General features: G+C 43.6%; 1 protein-coding gene across 3 annotated transcripts; it reads right to left on the bottom strand.

Annotated features, from left to right (window-relative positions):
- Nucleotides 1-786: 786 nt before the first annotated feature.
- LOC108155756 (flocculation protein FLO11) lies at nucleotides 787-18,991 on the bottom strand. 3 transcript variants are annotated; one of them, XM_017286797.2, is made up of 6 exons: nucleotides 18,887-18,991; nucleotides 18,104-18,445; nucleotides 6,627-6,674; nucleotides 5,033-5,079; nucleotides 4,700-4,966; nucleotides 787-4,643 (listed from the first exon to the last, which is right to left on the bottom strand). In XM_017286797.2, the coding sequence occupies exons 2-6, from the start codon at nucleotides 18,123-18,125 to the stop codon at nucleotides 1,344-1,346; spliced, it is 3,684 nt and encodes a 1,227-aa protein (XP_017142286.1). In that variant the 5' UTR covers nucleotides 18,126-18,445; nucleotides 18,887-18,991; the 3' UTR covers nucleotides 787-1,343. The 3 variants fall into 3 exon arrangements, with proteins under 3 accessions (XP_017142286.1, XP_017142285.1, XP_017142287.1); XM_017286796.2 differs by having other exon boundaries at nucleotides 18,875-18,973; XM_017286798.2 differs by having other exon boundaries at nucleotides 18,882-18,953.
- Between the last annotated feature and the right edge of the window lie 621 nt (nucleotides 18,992-19,612).

Below are 19,612 nucleotides of genomic sequence, written 5' to 3'. Positions count from 1 at the left end.
TTTATGTGGCAGCTGCCCACAGACCAACGACGACGACGACGACGACGACAGTTCGTCAGTTCGCTTGGTGACTGCGCTTTAGCAGATTTATGACCCCTGGATTATCCATTGTTGTTATGGGGGCTTCAGTTTACCAGTTATCAGAATTCATATATCACCGACCGGACCCTATACCATTTGTACAGGCAATAAAATGCATTACGTATACGTAATATTTACTTACATAGACGCCGCGATCAATTGAATATTATGGCCATTTCAAGTGCAATACAATTTCTATCTGATTCGGCCTGTCCTTCAACGATTTTTTAGAATGGATGCTGCAGAATTAGTGTGTCTTGCGAAAATGACAAAAATATTTAAATTTCGTTTGATTACATTGTGGATTTGTATGACTTTTGTTCTGTTCTGACCTTCCCGATACGGCGTCTTCAAGATTTGTACTAGAGCTGGGAAAAACAGCAGCAATCACACTCGTATTTGTGTCAAGGAGACATCTTTGGATGGGGTTCTTTGGGATAACAGAAGAGGAGTAATGGCAAGTTCTGACTAATATGGTAATGGTTTAATCAGTTTAGTGGAGGATTGTCAAGTTTTAAAGCATTCCGATTGTCCTACATTTCTTCATTTATCTCTCTTTCAAGAAATATTTTCTTCAGAGGCCTAAGAAGTAAACCGCTTTGAAGGGTTTTGGGTTTAAACAAAGTGGAATATTCTGAAGCCCAATTCTTCCATTTATTTATTTCACACACGCCTCTCCATTTCTCAGACAAAAGAAACCTTGTATTTAATATTTTTTTTCTTTATTTTTATATGTACTTTATTAAGTTTAAATAAATATTTACAAACAGAACAGCAAGACATACAGATGGTTCAAAATAGATCGCTCATACTGGATACTGGATGGAAAAGTGGTTTGTTTTTTTTTTTGTTTTCTTTAGTTAAAACTAAAATATGAAACTAATTTAATACATCGCTCGATTATATAGTAAATTGTATACTTAATACGGAAACTGCTTGGCTGGGCATTCAGGAATAACCAAGTCTATGCCTCGAGTATTTCAGGGGAGTATTTCGTTTCATTTCATTTCGTTTCGTTTCGAACTTTTACATATTTACAAACTAATATTTGCGAAAATTGCATTGGCTAAACGAAATTAATTAACAAGAGAGTGGAAAAGTGTGGAAAAATCATGCGGAAAATCGTAAGAATTAAATTATAAAATATCAAACTGAAAAGTGGAGAAAGGATGGAATGTGGAGTGGAGTTGACTAAAAGTTAGGCATTAACTCGCAAAGTTTTCGCATATCGCTAGGAACCCGCCAACGATCTCCGGCCCGGCCTACCGCCTGCTGCTGAACTTCGATGCCAGCGAATATAATGACTTGAGCAGCTCCAGGGCCCGTCGATCCGAGTTGCCCTCGAAAGGCAACAGCGTGGGTGCCATCGTTGTCGCCGCCGCCCCCAAGTCATCCTCAATGTCCTCGACGCGTATCTCGAATTTGGTCGTCTCCTCGTTGCTGCCCGACCCCGTTGTGGTGCTGAACAAGGGCACATCTGTCGTGGTGGTGTACCCTGGCGTGGTGCTGGTAAAGTACTCGCCACCACCATTTCGTCGGAATGTGGTCACCGGAATGCGTGTGGTGGTGGTGGCCAGCCTCTGCCTGGAGGATTTCCCTGCCGCTGGCACTTTGCTATCAATATCGATGAGAGCATTGAGCAGATGCTTCCTGGATCGCTCCAGCGCCTTTCCATTGTGATCGTCGCACGTCTGGATGAGAAGCAGCAGCAGACTCAACACCTGACGATCGTGCTCCGCCTTGGCCATCACATTGCGCAGATGCAGGGCCTCCTGCTCGTTGAGGCCCCCGAACAACTTGTTGGCAATGCGCTGGAGGCCGCTGCTGGAAGGCAACGCATCCCTGGGGATGTCATAGCTCCTGAAGATGTCCTCCCACTCAAAGCGCGAGGGTGTGGGCGTTGTGGTTCCCACGCCCGATAGCAGCCTTGGAAGGTATGTAAATGGTGCCTTGGTTGTTGTTGTGGTTGTTGTGGTGCGTTGCTCCTTCATCAGACCGTCGTTGATGGTTAGAGGATCAAGGAAATCGGTCTGAGACTTCAATGCCCATGGGTGCTCTGTGGGTTTGTGGGTGGTGATCAGCTTCTGGGGCCTGGAGTCCTCCAACAGATCATTGCGGGACTTCACAAAGGACTGGGTTTGCTGTTGCTGCAGGAACTCGTCTCCCTCTCCGGAGTCCGCACTGGGGGGGGAGAGCTCTGCTGAAAGTTCCAGCTCCTGTCCACGGCTCGTACTAATCTCGTACAGCTCTGTCGTGGTGGAGTACTCTGGGGCCGGTGTCGAATCGAACTTGTGATTGATTTCCACCGCAATGCTCTGTGGCGTGGGTGTTGTGGCCACGGGTATGGATTTGGTGGGCAGATAGTACTTGGCCGTGCCATCGCTGAAGAGCGAAGAGTCCGTGGTGGTTACTGGCTTGAAGTTGGGCGTAACCGGTGGCTCTGTGGGACGTGCACGGGCCGCTAGTTCAGCGCGGAATGTGGCGGGATTATCCAGATAGCTGGACAAGGCATTGGAGAAGATCTGGGCAATCTTACGCGACTCCGGCTTCTCGGCCAGAGCACCAATGGTAGAGCCAGTGGTTCCAATCTGAGGGAACTGCTGGTACTTTGAGCCCTGCTCCGATTCCGGCAAAGACTTTGTCTCATTTGGCTTGGGCGAGAGCAGGCCAGAGCTGATGTCCGTCTCCCCAGCGACACGACCCTTCGCGGGCTTCAATCCAAAGAGGCTGCTGTACTTCTGAACTGTGTTGTCACTCAAAAGGCTATGCTTGATGTCATCCGCATCCTCGCTGATGGCTGGCGGATTCTCGGAGGTTGTCAGAATGGCTGTGGTGTCCGATGGCTTGGCTGTTGGCAGCGGTGGTGGCTTCACTGACAGTTTCGTCTTTGTCTTTTCAGGTTTTGCGGACTTCTCTGGCTTTCCCAGAGCATTGCTCGTTTCGTTGTGTTCCTGGGCGAAATATTTGGCCAGAGAAACCAAGGCATCTGGTCCGGAGGAGGGTGGTATCTCCAGGCCAACTCTTGCTGGTGCCGCTGCCGCTCCAGTCAGCTCCACATCCTCAAACTGATCTTTAAGCAGGTTCATGGTCTTCAGCATCTCCTGCACATTTCGGAAGACGGACTCATCTTTCACCGGATTGGGGGCAAAGAGCAGGGCATCTTCTCCTGCTGCTGCTGCTGCATTTCCTCTAGGGGATATGGCGCTCTTTGGCAGATACGTGGGTCCACTGCTCGTGGCTGATGGAGATGGCGTCGTTGGCAGATAATCGCGACTCTCGCTGGGCTTGCTTGGAGGTCGGAACTCCCCGGAACTTGCCACATCATAGTGATGTCTCATACCAATAATCACCGGCTTGTAGGTGCTGTCTAACTCGATGCTCCCACTGGATGTGGGCTTGATCTTAGGGGCCACCGACGATTCCAGGAAAATAACAGAGCTGGCGCCTCCAAAACGATTAGGATTTGGTGTCGTGGCAGAGTGTCCTCCCTTAATGTAGTTCAGCTTTCCCTCCGTGCTCTTGGATTTGACCAGACTCGGTACAGTGGGCGTGTAGAAGGGCGTGGATTTGCTTGGTTCAAGGCGACGGGCGGTGGAGTAGCTTCCAGCCGTAAAGTAAGGAGTCGTGTGTTGAACGGAGCGCGTGGAGTGGGCCTCGTAGAACTCTGGCTTGTCCTTCAGTTGGGAACTGGGCTTGTCCTTCAGTTGGGAGCCAGAGTTTGGTTTGTCCTTCTGTTGCGAGCTGGCGGTGGGTTTCTCATTCTGTTGGGAGCTGGAGGTGGGTTTCTCTTTGAGTTGAAGAATGGGCTTTTCCCTCTCTCTTTCCCTGCTGTGCTCTTCGCTGCCACTTTCCCTCCATCTATGCTGCCCACGCTGTCCATTTCTTGCCCGCTCTGTGGATTCGCCACGTGGTACTCCTCTTTCCTGAGAGGCGGCCAGTGGAGCTCTCTCGTGTGAGGCCAGAGGTGCCCTTTCCTGTGATGCCTGAGAGGCCAATGGAGTCCTTTCTTGAGAGACCAATGGCGTCCTACTCCTTGAGGGTTTCAGCACAGTAATATCATCGTTGCTGTTCCTGTTGGAGTCGCTGCCTTTGTTGTTGCGACGCTTGCCCGAGCCGCTCACAAAGGAGGAGCTCTCGGCGGTGATCTGGGTCTCATGATCGTTGCTATTATTATCGATGCTGGGCAGAACCTTGCGCTGTTTCTCTCCGGAAACATCGTCAAAGTCCACGCTCTCCACGGAGGCGGGCACATCCTCCGTGGAATCGATGCGTCTGTCGGGCTTGCTCCGTGGACCAGCTCTCGCTTGACCAGCGACTGGAGTGACCTTAGGCTTGATGTTCAGGCCGCCGCCGACAATATTGAATCCCTGGACAGGCACTGAGGGACGCACTCGATGGACACGCTGCTTGTTGAGGATTTCAGAGCTCTCTGCATAGTAGCCCGAGGACCCCAAACAGTTCACCTTGAACCACCAGTCGCAGGTGAGTTCGCTCTGCTGGAATATGGTGCCATTTGGACAGAGGAAAGAGATCTTGCGTCCCTCTTCGCAGATGTGAAAGACCTAAAATGGGAGTAAATTAATCACAAGATTCTCTGAGTATTCTCTGCACCACTCACCTGACAATCCGTTTCCATGTCGGCAAAGTAGCCATTGCCAAAGGAGCGACAGCTAAAGGAAGTCTTGGGTATCCTTGGATAGATGGGAAAATCAATGCCAGGTCTTCCCACCACGCCCTGATATACCTCATAGTCCACATCCTCGTCAGAGGCGCGCTTCTTCAGATGATGCTTGTGCTCATTGCAGTTCGTGTGCGTCTCGTAGCGCTCCTCCTCGAATTGTGTGGCACCCGTTTGCTTGGCCAAAATGCGGGCAGGTGTGCGGTACTGAAACCAGAAGACAGACGATATGTTTACGGATGTATTGGATATGATTGTTGGGGATATTCTTACCTTGGACTCTGCGCTTGTGTGGCCTAGAAATGCCAGTAGGAGAAGAGCTGAAATAGAATTCAAGGAATGCATAAATGAGAGTAGTACATAAACGGTACCATAATTTCTAGAAAATAATAAAACTTTTCTTCCTACTCGAGCATTATTTTCATAGTTGCTGAGACTTTAAATGAACAATTATACGGATACTTTAATTATGTCTGGTTCATCAAGTTTTTAGCTAGGGATTCTCCTTCTATTTAGAATGTCGACTAACGGACCTTGACTTTTCCATTCGAAAAATCTCATATGCAGACATTGCCAAATTACGCAAGCGGTGACTGTGGATGGAATGGGGATGGGGATTAAATGTGACTGACCTTAGGCAACCGTCTACTCTACGAGTATTCCTACTAATGCAATAATTAAATCTTAAACCATAAAAACAATTAAAGAAAGAAACAGAAATAAAAAGTCATGATGTAGCCGCCAGAAGAAGATGTCAGCGACACCACCAGATGCACAGACTGTCCAAATAAGAGGGGAGGCTATTGAATAACCAAAATAACCACCACAGATTCAAGGTCCACTTGATGCATAATCACAGTGATTATATGAATCATCGGTGGATGGATGGATGTATGGATGTATGGGATGGGAGACCCCGTGAACGAAGAAGACGTCGAGGGTGTTTGCTGTTGCTGCTATTGCTGCCTTAAACAAATTAAACAATTGCCCATAATTTATGTCCGTTGATTGGCAACCGGGTCTCAAAATTCGATTCGGCCCAATCGCATTAACCATACTCCACACAGCACATCAATTCGGGGTATCTTTCGGCTTGGTTTCTTCGATTCGTGAGCCTCACAGCGGGTCACACAGCGTATGGTCTTGCCAGAGCTTAATTGAGAGGCGCTGTCGATGGGCGCGTAATTACTCACAGACGGGGCTCCAAAACTATCGGACTATTGTTGACTTTGCCTACTCTGCCACTCACGGGAGATGAGCTGTCACTTATGCGTCTGGGGCCGATTCCGATCGCTCTGGCATTTGGGTCTCGGCCGCTCCGCCAATGTGTCCGTGTCCGTCCTAATGAGCCGTTAAAAATTGCATTTCTCAAGCATTCATCTCGTCCAATCCATTAATTCAAATCAAAGTCACATTTAATCTAAGTCTCCCTCTACTTTTTTTGTTCCAAACAATATTTGTCGCACGCCAAAACAAAACAGACGAAAGACTAAGACACGGCTAAGACAGCACACGCAACTGCTGGCTAAGACAAAGGCATATTAACGCAATCTTGGCCGGGTTTGGGTTTGGGTTTGAGCCGCTACCGCCCCCGCCATGGCACACGCATGCGGCCAAAATGCGTTGCGTTTGGCTGTCAAGAGCGAAGAGTGGATGTGCCATTGGGTGGAAGATCTATCATGGGAAAAATTGTGAGACCTGACAAGGTCAAGGATGTCATAGTTTATGTCATGATAGAGTTGGGAACGATTTTTTCTTTAGTTGTATTAACAGTTTTTACAAGTTTCTTGACGACAGAAGAATATATGGGAATTTTGTGAAAACAAGAAAATTGATTGGTAAAAACTTCTTAGCCATAACCACTTACCGCACAACAAATTGAGCTGCGTACACCGCATTTTGTATTTGGAATTGCCTGGAATAAAAAGAAGGAGAAACAATAATTTAGCTGGTTAACAAAATTATGAATATTTATTGCACAAGATCGTGGGAGAAGCCGAAAAACGTAAACAAAATAAATAATTATTAGCAAAAACACGTACACGCCGGCAGGTACCTTATTGGGCAATAGAAATTATACAAACAGAAAATAATAAATGTACTCTGGGGCTTGCACAAATCAGAGAAGCAAGACCAAGAGTTGTCAATGTGCCGAACGCAGACGAACAAAGCGAAAAAAGGCTCACAGTCGATTGCATAATTTGTGGAGAGAGAGAGAGATACACGCCCACAGACGCATGCAGAAGATGCGAAATTTATGGCAGAGAGCTAGCGATCTCTACACCTTATATAGATAGTCGGATGGGCAGATTGGGCAGGGGAGATATGCAGATTGGGAAGGGTAGATATGCAGATTGGGGGAGATTGCATTTTGGGTACGGTGTACCACAGGGCGTATGCGCCATAAATTATTACATTTTAGGTCTGACCAGGAACTGCAGGCAGCTGCTATGCCTCCAACTAGGATTGCTGGATGCAGTCCAGCAGTCAGTCAGTTAGTCAGTCAGTCATTCAGCCATTCAGCCATTCAGTAAGGCAGTCAGTCAATCCAGTCCCCTCCTCAGACATTCACTTTGGGGTATCGTATCGCTGGCTTCCGTCAGCTCGTTTCTGCAGCTGTTGTTGTCGCTGAGTTTGTTGCCGCTGCTTCTGCTGCTGTTGTTCCCGTAGTTTCTGCGTACTTTGCATAATTTCATATAATTGTTTTAATTTGCACAACACAGCAAACAATATCAAAAGATGGGGAGGCAACACGAGAGATCAACACCAACCAGCGAACCGAACCGGCTTGGCGCCCAGTGATACTCTTTTGATTTCAATTAAATCATTTTCAATGGTTTAAGTCATTTATTTGCTTTACGTAATCCCAGAAATAAACACGTAGCTATATTTTCAATAACATCAATCGAACAGAAATCTCGAAACGAAATGAAACATAAATTTAAATTGAAATTAGCTGCAGCGGTGGAGGAGGAGGAGGAGGAGGAGGAGGAGGAGGAGGAGGAGGAGGAGGAGGAGGAGGAGGAGGAGGAGGAGGAGGAGGAGGAGGAGGAGGAGGAGGAGGAGGAGGAGGAGGAGGAGGAGGAGGAGGAGGAGGAGGAGGAGGAGGAGGAGGAGGAGGAGGAGGAGGAGGAGGAGGAGTGGGAGTAAGAGTAGGAGGAGGCTGCTGCTGAGATTCTGCCTTTCAGCATTGTCTATCTGTTGGATATTCTTCGGTTGCCGAAATTGCTTTTTGTATTTAAATTAGTTGATTGCCTTGGGGGTTGGGGCTTGGGGCTGGAGGCATCGCTTCTCTTCTGCATTGCAAATATTCTCACACCTAAATTTAAGTTTCATCAAAATAACGTAACGTAATGTACACAAAACTAAATTGCGGCAGTGTCGTCATGCAACGGCGTTGCAGCAGACTTGACATTAAAATTTTAATAAAAGATTGTAAATTAAGTCGATTAGCCCAAACATTTAGTTAAAGTTCAAGAGTTTTTGCCTCGCGGACTCTCTCGTTTAGTCTGCTCAGATTTTAATTTCAATTCACGATTTTCAATTTGCAAATTACACGACCCAAAGAGGGGGCTTTTTTGTCATTGTCAAGGCTTTTGGGCATTGAATGGATTTAAATTGGCGATCAATTGATGAAGGTTAAATCGGTTGGAGTGGGTTTATGGTTAGAGAAATCTATGGAAATCACAGAAATCCATGACAGAAGTTCAATCATCTTTGGAAAAACTACAGAGAGAAGGCCACAGAAGAAGTGCAATCAAGCTTCAGGGAAAGCAAAGAGCGGGACAAATTTCGATGCTCAAGTTACAGGCACAAAAAATTGTCAACGACAACAATGACAAATAAGGAAGTTTCTCCGCTAAATCTACCAGCATCATCGCCAGCAGCAACACCAGCAGCAGCAACAGCAGCAGCAGCAACGAAAAAATTGTCAACGCCATGGCATGGACCATGGCAACAGCAGGTGTTGGAGCGAACAACCAATGCGGCACCAACAAAAATAATAAGCTAGCGCCAGTTAACTGTCAGCAACAGAGGTTGCATTTTCCTTGAGGCATGCCGCACGCCGAACGCCACCGCGCTGAGGGTCTCTGCAATCAAACATTTGGTTCCGCCTTCAACACATGCGCCATGCCATGCCATGCCATGCCATGCCATGCCATGCAACACCTTGAGCAGATATCACCCAAAGACAAAGTTGGGGGCAGAGAAATGGAAGCTGGAAAGATGGAGATATGAAGAGATGCTGAGCTGAGCTGAGAGATGGATATGCTAAGGACGCAGTCGATGATGCATCAGTGGATCAGTGCCTGGCTCTCTCGGATTGCAGCCAAATGTCTGTTAAATCGTTTTAACCTTTTTGTCAAGTTGGCGCTTAACCTTTACGGTCGCTGGAGCTGACATGAAGGAAGCATTTGTTGTACTTTTTTTGCACATTGTCTTGTGGCACACACTCAGAGAGTGGAGTGTTGAAACCCGTACAATCCACAGAAACTAAGGCAAAAATTTGCGGGATGTCGTATACGTGTTATTCCAAGATTTGATTTATTTGTTTTAGCTTTTCGTGTTTTCGTATTGTTAGGGGCTTATCCGGTGGTGGTTTATTTGCTGAAAGCCAACCTTTCTTGCACTGACTCTTGTGTGGCCTTCTCAGCAGATAAATACTCCTACCCGTAGTTTTTATTTTATTTTATCTGTAGCTCGTGTGCAAGGAAAATTTCACCTTTAGCGAAAATTCATTATGAAACGGCAGGCAAAGGCCTGGCTCCCTGGCCAATTCCTGTTGCATAAAATTGCATAAAGTCAGCCGGAGCGCATCTTCAAACTAAACAAAATCTAAAACTTGATTGGGGGGACTTTTTCTGTGTGTGTTTTTTTGTTGGCGACTGGGAGTGCCATGCAGGTGCGGATGGATATGCTGGTCATTTGGCTAATGGTGGGAGAGAAATTTCGAAAGCAAGTCAAGTGGAGAGGCCACTGGCATCCTTGGGAACTCAAATGTTTGGAGATATCAAATGAATGATATTCAGAGAATGGTTTTTGCCGGTTCTGCTTCCTGTTTCTAGTGTTAAACTTTGACATAAGCAAATGTTATGCTAATTTGTTCATAATTAATTACCTATCACCAAAGTGCTACCTAAAATTCTGGCACGGCATACATTTCCATAGACTGAACTGGAATTAAATTGTTAAACATTTCAAATGGCAAATGCTACAGCTAATGCTTTTTTTGGCCGAATAAATTGTGTGAAAAATGTCATTATAAATGCATAAAAGTCTAGGCAAATCACTCGGCTTGTTTTCGGCCTGCGTTTCCCATGGCAAATGTTTTGAAAGTGCCGTGCCGCCCATTGTGCATTTTGGGCTTATTTATTTTACAGCAGATTTGGCAAGCAGAGGCATTTTGTTTGCTTTTGTTATTGTTATTGTTTCTAAAATTGTTGCGCAGCAGCAGCAGCAGCGGCAAGCAATTAAAAGCGTATTTTATATTGGCACATCCCAGGCGATAGAGATCATTTTTTTCGGGACAGCTCAAATGAACCCCATTGTGGGGCGGGACCCATAGATCATTCGAATGACGTGCGTTTATGTACGATTATTTGCACAATACATACGTATAGTATTTCGGGGCAGGTCCAAATAAATTAATAATGGGATTACTGAATAAATATCTGAGTGAAGGTACCTGCATATCGCGTACGAAAATGGCAGCTGCTGTGGGCCCTGAAAAATGGGACGGCAGCTGTATCACAAAATAAAATGATAAATTTATGACCTGATGTTTCGCTGTGACATTTCGTTGCTTAAACAATTAATCAGAAACTTCAAAAGCATTTAGTTATCCCTCACAAATCTTACCCCCGCCGCCATTAAAGTTCATCTGCGGAGCAATAAAAAAAATCATGAAAATCCCAAGTGTGAATATGCGTCAGAGAAGAAGACATGTTAATGTTGCAATAACGTAACTTTTTGTAGCTCGTGTTGTAGTTTGGTTTTTTTTTTCATTCAGAGATTCAGCCAAAGGCCGGCAGATAGCCAGGGAAGGCACCCAGACAGAAGATAGACCCAGACCACGGCGTCGACAGCGTCGACGGCGGCGGTTGCCTCTGATGATGCTGCTGCTGCTGCTGCTGCTGATGCACTGACCTACGTGTCGCAGATGCACTCAGACATGGGTGTACACAACTCTTAGTGGCAATTATTGCCGCAACATCACAGTTTTTCGGGGGGGCCTTAAAAGCAAGCAGCACCCCTGAGGGGGCGCGGCAATGATTGCATTTCATAGCCGCCAGAGTTCGACGTGCTAATAGATTTTGAGGTCAAATGCAATCGTTTTCGGCTGCAGCAGCAGCTTCTGGCTATTTTTTCGCCCCCGTTGATACAATTTTTCGGTAAGTTTTTTGCACAAGAATTCTTGTGCATTTCCGTGAAGCACTTTTTGTGGGCTCTGCTACTCCTCATTTGCAATTTGTGTAGTTGTTGGAGCAGGAACGTAGGGGCAGCAACAAAAAAAAATGCTACCTCTGTGGCAGCTAGCTGGAGGCATAGCCAAAGTCACTTTGACGCTTCGTGGCAGCCGCCTGTCAACTGTTTCACACTTGGCCACAGCCCCAGACCGCCCATTGAGAGCGGACTGGATGGGAGATTGGGGACTGGGACTGGAACATGGGTCTTGGGGTAGACATTCCATGAGGCTAGGCATAAATGGAACCCAATTTGTTGGGTGATTTGTAGCACCAAATGTGTAGATGATTTTCGAGTTTTCTTTATGGGCACATATTTTTGATTGTTGCGCCCCAGCAATTCTTCATGCAAGAGCTGCTACTGCTGCTGCTGCTGCCGCGGGACATCGTCTCCCGCTGATGTTGGAACCTGCCCCAATTCATATTCATTTGCATGCAGCAGGTAGCAGTCAGCCAGCCCCGAGGGGCGGCACTTGGATGCTACTTAATTATCGGTTAAGCATATTTTCTGTTTGGTTATTCAGCAGTTCTCCAAAAAACACTATTTGTCTGGCTGATTCATAAAAAGCTGTTGTAATAACAAGGGTTAGCCTAGTATATCATTAAATTTTCCAAGGTAATTGCAGAGTTTCATGTTACGAAGAGCCATAACGAACCGGAAGCTGCACCCACTAAAGCCAATTCAAGTTTGTGTAGGTATCAAAGTATGATACTAGAACCTGATACGCATATCTAATTTCTCCATGCTAGTATTATTCATTGGCATTTATCAAATGCTGCAATAATGGTCGATTAAAAGACTTAATCCACCCAAGAAAAGATGTTAAATTGTCATCAAATGACCAGCTAAACCGGAGCATAAAAATTAGATTATTGAAAAGATATCAACAAGAAATCAAAACGAATGATTGAAACAAAAACTGAAAGAATTCAAGGGGAATGATTGAAACAAATCTCTGAAGAACCGAATGACTCAAACAAAAGAATGAAGCCACAAACTTGTTTTCGTGTGACGCTAAAAAGTTCTAGAAGCTGCACTTACTTAACCTCCCAAAATATATATTTGAATGCACCTTTAAAATGCTAATGTACTTCAGATCAGGGGGATATATATCTCTAAAACAATTGCTGTTCTCAAAATTCGATTGCTACTCGATTGCTTTCAAAAAACAGGTCCCCATTTGATATCAGATTGTGAAAGTATTACTAAATATAACATTCAATTGAAGATGAACTCTGTGTAAACCAGTTTCCATCTTCTATGCCGAAAAATGCCTATTCGAATGCCAATTTTGCGGTGTCACTAAGGCCATTCACACACGCGGAAATAAATCCCATCCCCCATCTAGGGGTCACATAACAATTGAGTTGTCAATAAGAAGATATATCTTTTGGCTAGATGATGTGCCAAAAAAAAGAGAGAAATATCAAAAGATAACAATTGAAAATGCCGCTCAGCCAGTTTCAATTGATATGAGGCAATATTCGTGAGTGCAATTTATGATAGAGATAGAGACAGAGTCGGAGTCGGAGTCGGAGTCTGAGGCGGCGGCAACAAAAGTTGCAGCAGCACCAACAACTACAAACAAGAGCCAAACGAGTGGCAATTAATAGGTAATTGCTGTTGACGCCACAAGTGCCTGCCTGCCACAGAAACTTCCACGGGGGGAAACTGTTGCAGTTTGTCTGGATTCTTTTGTTCAACTCAATTCCAAATTACGCATGCCGCAATATTTGGGTCAGTGTTTCTTATCAAGGCGGTGCATATTTATGTCACCTGGTTAAATAATCCAGGTGCTCTCCGCCTCACTGGGAGGAGGCTCTAATTAGAGCCAAACAACAATGGCCAGCTTTTCACGTTGCTCGCTGCTTTTCTTTTCACTTTTCCTCTTCGCGATGGCCTTTTTATGATTACTTCAGCTTGCACTCATCTTTATGGAGTCTCTGTTTATACATACATATCCATATACATACATACATACATATACGTACGTGTATATGTTAGCCCCTAACTGAAATGAAGCTGCGAATTAGTCGCTTATTGTCTGGAGGAGTAATTGTTTCTTGTTTGTGTGTGCCGCAGCCACGTAAATGAAAGTCACTTTTGATTTGGTTTTTCTTACGATTCGGTTTTGGTTTCTGTTCAGCGTGTCAGTGGTAAGAGTTCAAGCGGAAATGGCTAGGAAAATTACATTTTTTGTTTGCTTTTTCCAACGATAAAACTAAGAGTTGGAGATATTAAACTAATCATGGCTCCATTATACGATTCTAGAGTCTTTTCAACAAAAGACTCAGGTAACGAACTTGACTTTGACATCCACCAAAACTCTTTGTGCTGTAAGCGACAACAAGTTTTCAACATATCATAGAGTTTTTTCTGCCTTTTTTGTCGAGTATCATAGACTATTATGACTGCTGAAAGCTCTTGTCATTTTGGCTGCCTTCAGCAGCATTTTGATTGTGCTTGAAAATATCAAACAATATCAAGGAATTAAATGCGGAATTTGTTATTTTGGCTTCAATGATTTATGTTTTGATTTCTCAGAGTAAGCGTGTGTGTATCGAGGCGTCTCTAATTGCCTGTCGGCTGCCTGAAATTGATATCAATCTGTAGTGCCCCAATAGACACACACTTATTGACAGTTTCTTCTTATTTGTTTTCATGGGCAATAATCGCTTAGAAGACGTTGAATGATGGCAGCTTTTAATGGCCTAATCTCAGTGTGAAATAATACATTTTTCGATCATAATTTTATGGCCCAACCGTCCCGCTGTGAGAACGGCAGCTCGAGATTCTAGCCTTGACTGACACCTATTTATAAAACACATTAGTGTCTTCATATTTTATGTATATAAACTTTATGAATCATCGATGGAACAACCTGTTTTCTGATCGTATTCGGTGAGCATCCTTTACCCAAACAAACCCACATATGATATCATTTGACCAATTTAGATCCTGCCTAAGCCCCAAGCAAAACGAAAACAAATATAAATCGGAATATGCTGGAAACAAGTTCTCAAGAAGCTGTAAAATACTCATATAAAATATCTATAACTCTGAACTAAGATAAACACTCAAAGAAAGCGCAATAGAAAACTCGTTCTGGGAGATGGCTAAATGCGTGCTGAAATTTAGCCGCTTATTCAATGTTTTGCTGAATGGGAATATGGCACAGCGATAATTAAGATTATTTGCTATTCAAATCGAATTTTAATTCTTCAGAATTGCATTTGTTTCACCTCAGAACTGATGCCCAACACAAATCTTTGAGACACCATTTTTTCACAACCGAATCCAAATTGAAGCACTCAAAGAGTTTCAAGCTATAAAAGTGATATATATGCCAATGAATGCCTTTCAATTGCCAATTTTGGCAGCTCTTTGCAACGAAGTTCATGTGGGGGCCAATGCAGCCGTGGATGCAGATCAAAATGCCATTCAACAGGCAGCCCTAAAATGGCCTAAACGTTGCCTGTCAGGCCATGGAGGTCAGCATTTCGGCCTGACATTTAGCCTCCTGCCGACTGGCTCTGGGGCCATATATCAAAGTTGGCTATGGCTATGGCTATGCCGGAGTCCATCCGTTAAAGGCTGACAAACGCCACGCGCAATTCGCGACGCACGTGTGTCGTTTGTACCAGCAATTTCAGAATCTCCAGCGATAGCACAGCTGGCATTTAGCTGGTAAATGTTGCTTTGATGATCATATTTAAAATCATGATGTAATTGAACAGTTTACGCATTCGAGTAGATAACTATGATTAAGGAAGAGCTTATAGGCATTTCAAATTATCATTGCTTCGAGGAAAAGCCTCAGGCATGTACCATTTTCCACAGCTTAGGTTATTGTTTCAACACTTCAGCACTGTTTTCATCGAGTACCATTACACTATCAACACAATTCCTTTTCAAAAAGTTCAAGTTCGTTGTTTGACCACCAAAAACCGAAACTGTTGAAAAAATTGACAAATGGTTTATTTATGACTGTAGTGCACTTGGCTGACATTTGGCCAAATGACAATACGGCATACAAAAACTAAGGTTTAGCTGAGGTTTTTATCTGCAGTTTTATGCTTTTGCGGACAGCAGCAAGTTCGTTGTCAAAGTCTTTTGTTTTTACAGCGACTGCTGCTGCTGTTGCCACAAAAAGCTCCCTCGATGAACACCTTAAGAACAGGCACTGAGGTGATGATAGATCGCAGCATTAAGCCGGAGGAAAAACCCCAACTAAGTCCGCCTAGAATATGTATGTTGAAATCATGAGGTTGCTTCGAAAAAAAAAAATACAAAACATCAACATTATTTACACTTCATTAATCACTAAAGATGGTCTAACAAAAACAACAGCAAGCAACAACAACAGCTATTGTAAGGTTGTTTGTGTGGTGTTGTCTACAAGGAATCGTTGTGGGGTACTTTTACTTGGGGGCTCCACGGCGTCTTGGCTCGTCTCATCTCGTTTCGTTTCGTCTTTCAGTTGCGGCTCATTGGGTTTTCAGCGATGCGCACGCAGCGCCAGTTAACGCATCAACACTTGGAATGGAGTACAAGATACATCGATAGCAATTACAACAACAACAATTTCAACAACAATACCAACAGAAATAACACCAAAATGAATACCAACAGTAATAACACCAACTGTAACAAATACAATAAAAATACCAACAATTCCAATAAAAAAAATTAGAATACCAGAAATATCAACAACAATACCAATAGGAGTTACACCAACAAAACTCCACCAACTAGTTTCCCTGTGCAACGACACAGAGAGAGAGAGAGAGAGCCAGAGAGGGATTCATCCTCCTTTTGAGGGTATTGTTGCTTGAATGGCTTTTTAATTTATTTGCCATTTCTTTCGCTGGCAAAACGTTAATGAGCAGACCAGACCTGGCCAAGATCCGAACCAGACCAGGGCCCGGTGCCCAGACGTAGACTTAGACCCGGTTAAGACTACAACAACAACAACCATTCGCATTTTGAACTTTTATCTGGCCATCTGCAGACTGGGACAGACGAAACAACAGGCAAAAATTATATTGTAGCATTCATTTTGTTACATTTTGGTTTATTTTCCAGCTGCCTTTCGGCTGGGGAGACTCGTTTCGGTCTCTCCCCATTCAACTTTAACCCCCTGCCACATAAAACACAAAGTACGAGTTTACGTACATACACATCCCTATCCCTGGCCCTTGTTTTCTTCCGACCCGACCCTGTTATAGGTGTAGGTGTAGGTGTGAGTGGGTGGATGTGATGTGATGTGAAAGACGGTTAAGTCACACATTTGGCCTAAATTTTGTCTTTTCTTTTGGCCCGGCTCGCTTTTCTTTTGTTCATTTGCGCCACGAGACAAGAAGAAAACAAAACTGTGGCACCGCTTGACATTTAAGGCGTGCGCATTTCCCAATTCCCTGCACTACTTTCTGTGGGTCTCTCTCGCTGTAATCACAGAGTGCACACCAATTGGAATTATCTAACACAAAACAACCAGAAAAACTCTTTGCAGCTGCAACAGCAACAGCACTCCTCCCCCAATTCCAAGGGTCTATATTCTGAGTGCTACTGGGGCCGCGTTCATCCTTGAACTGTGTGCTCAGCCCAGCCACTGAGCCACCCAGCATTATCTTAGATTCGTTAATAACAATGCCAAGACTAGGCAACAATTGTGGTTGCAAATTTTGCAACACAAAATTTATGCAGTAGAAAAAATTAGAAAAACACAACAAAAAAAACAACCGAAATGCATGCCGGCATTTTGAGGCTTTTGCGTGGCTTTTAATTGCTGTATCTATTCATCTATGGTAACCAACAATTTTGCAAATTAATCATCGAGCCAAAAGTCGCCTCTGGCGAATGCAAAATTTATGGAAATTTTCCATCATTTCATTCGCCTAGAACCGATTAATATTTACGTTGATTAAGAAGAAAACAAGAAGCTAAGCCAAAGCTAATGCTAATTGTTTTAATTGTAATGGCTTTGATGGACTTTGTGTGCCAACTTAATTAAGTTATTCGACTTTTAATTAAAAATGTTTGACAACAAACGTTTTTTGTGTTCTGATGAAGTCTTCCTGGATTGGTTTTACAAGGTCTTGTTGCAAGAGATCTTTTATCACAGGAGAGTAGAGTACTGTATATCAGATTTCCTAGGATTAGAGTCAAGAGGATATGCTGTGTGCGTTCCTGAAGGAAGGCACCCACAAAAAGGTCGGAAGATCTCACAGATAGATATCTATCTACTGCATGTTTTCCTTCATACAATCCAAAGATGGATCTTAAAGTCGTATCTTAAGTGCCATCCAATGTACTACATTTCAAAAAAATCTATTTTTACGAGCTACAAAAAACGTAGCTATTTAGAAGAGTACTTCTGTGGAACCTGAAACTCAACTTTTTCTAGAGATATTCAAATGGAATACCTCTAAGAATTTGCCTTCACTTCCTTTTACTTTTCAAAATCTTGGTCAAGTATCATAATTTAGTTGAAATTTTGTATCTTGGCCTATGGTGCATCTTAGACAAGCGGCAAGTGGTCGGGGACTTGCATAACTTATAGCCGTACAAGAGCCACCATAAAAAACTGTCTGTCCAATATTTAACCAACACATTGACATTTTAGCAGGCATTATTGCTGCTTTGCCTCTGGCGAGTCGGCCAAAAACAAGTAATAAAATTAAGTAGAAAATGTATACAATAAATCTAAGTAGGATGAGGTTTTTGTGAAAGGAGATGTACATAATTTTTGTCCATTCATGCGTACGAAATGCGTTTGGCATTTTATTAGAAGCTGGCCATTCAGCTGTCGATCTGTGGAGCTGTCGGAATTCCTGGCCCAAACGCATTCAGTATTCAGGGGTTCAGCGCCTCACTCACCTTTAAGCGGCATCAGCGGCATCAGTGGCAGCGGTGCTCTGAATGTCAGTTTGTGTGGCAGCAACACTCGCCAGTAACTGAGGCAGTAACTGTGGCAGCAACTCAATCTTCCACAGCTTCCTTTTTGCTGCTTTCGGTTTCGTGATGGAAGTAATATGTAGGTTTAGCTATAAACTTATTTATGACAAAGTTTTCCGCTCTCCAAGTTGATGTGTTTTTTTTTTTGTGTTTGTTTTCTGTTTCGCTTGTGAATATTAGCTATAATGTTGCACTTTTTCGTGTAACTGTTGTGGCAATGTTGTCTCACTATTGTCGATTATTTGGTGTATTATTTGTTTCGGGCTAGAGAGGAATTATGTTATAATGCACAGATATCACGATTTAGTTGATGGTTTTTCTCGCTGGCAGCACAAAATCACTTCAAGTTTTTCATCATGTCAGCGGTATGAATATATCATTAGGAGCAATTTTTTTTTGTAATCCCACAGTGGAAAAAAGGGAATTGATTTAATTTAATGGGTAATCTGGGGATTTGGGCCAAGTTCATTAGCAGTAGATGATGGTAAAGACTGTGAAAAACTTGAAGTGATTTTTTTATATTTTTTTATGGTTTATAATCCTTTATATAGCTTTATTGTAAGTTCCTTTACAAATTCATTATTTTCTTCCTTAAAAAATTGCAAAAATTATCATTTATGAACACAAAATGTTTAAAAATTCCATCACTTGAATCACTTTTTAAGATTGTTATCCACATAAAATTATCTTTACAAAATACAGTACGAGGGATCTCAGAGCCAGAGTCGGAGCCAGACGAACAGAAGACGTCTTCACCCGTACGATATTCACATTTGAATGTTTCAATTGGCAAATGCGGCGTCCAACTTTAGTAGTAGTTGAGCGGTTCGTGGGGCCCCCGGACTCGAAACTCTGTTTAGCGAAAAACGCTCTCAAAGCCGCGGCGCAAAGACAGAGATCAGAGTCATCGTCGGCGGGCGCCCCGTCGTCGTACCGCAAAACGAAGATCTTTGCCACATCTTCCTCAAAGCCCAAAAGCAGCAGCAGCCGTAAAGACAAAAACCAAACACAAAATGCCTTTGCAACCGGTCGCAGCGGAAGAGAGAGGAGAGAGATAGATAGCGTTCGGCAGACAACCGAAGCTTAACAGAGCTATAAGCTTTACGACTGTTAAAGCTTAACATTGCGGTTCGGGTACTGCTGTCAAGGTAGCTGTTAGATTTGAAATATTTTATTTAATTGTTGGTTTCAAACGTGTAATGTATGTAGCAAAACTTTGGAATTCATCTTTAGGAAGAGAACAGCGTACGTATTTTTACCTGTGAGCTATTCATTTTTATATCACTGAGTTTTATACGAACTATTGGTAGTAAATGAACAGAACATAGAAAGTATTTATAACTAGTTTATGGGAAAACAGACATTTGAATAGCTCTTTCAAGGTTCAAGAACCTTCTTATTACCATTTAAGCCAAATAGACAGAAATAAAG

This window comes from Drosophila miranda, chromosome 2, assembly GCF_003369915.1.
Source record: "Drosophila miranda strain MSH22 chromosome 2, D.miranda_PacBio2.1, whole genome shotgun sequence".
Lineage (NCBI taxonomy): Eukaryota > Metazoa > Arthropoda > Insecta > Diptera > Drosophilidae > Drosophila > Drosophila miranda.
The sequence above is the reverse complement of the archived record's forward strand: the minus strand, read 5'-3'. Positions and strand labels throughout refer to the sequence as shown.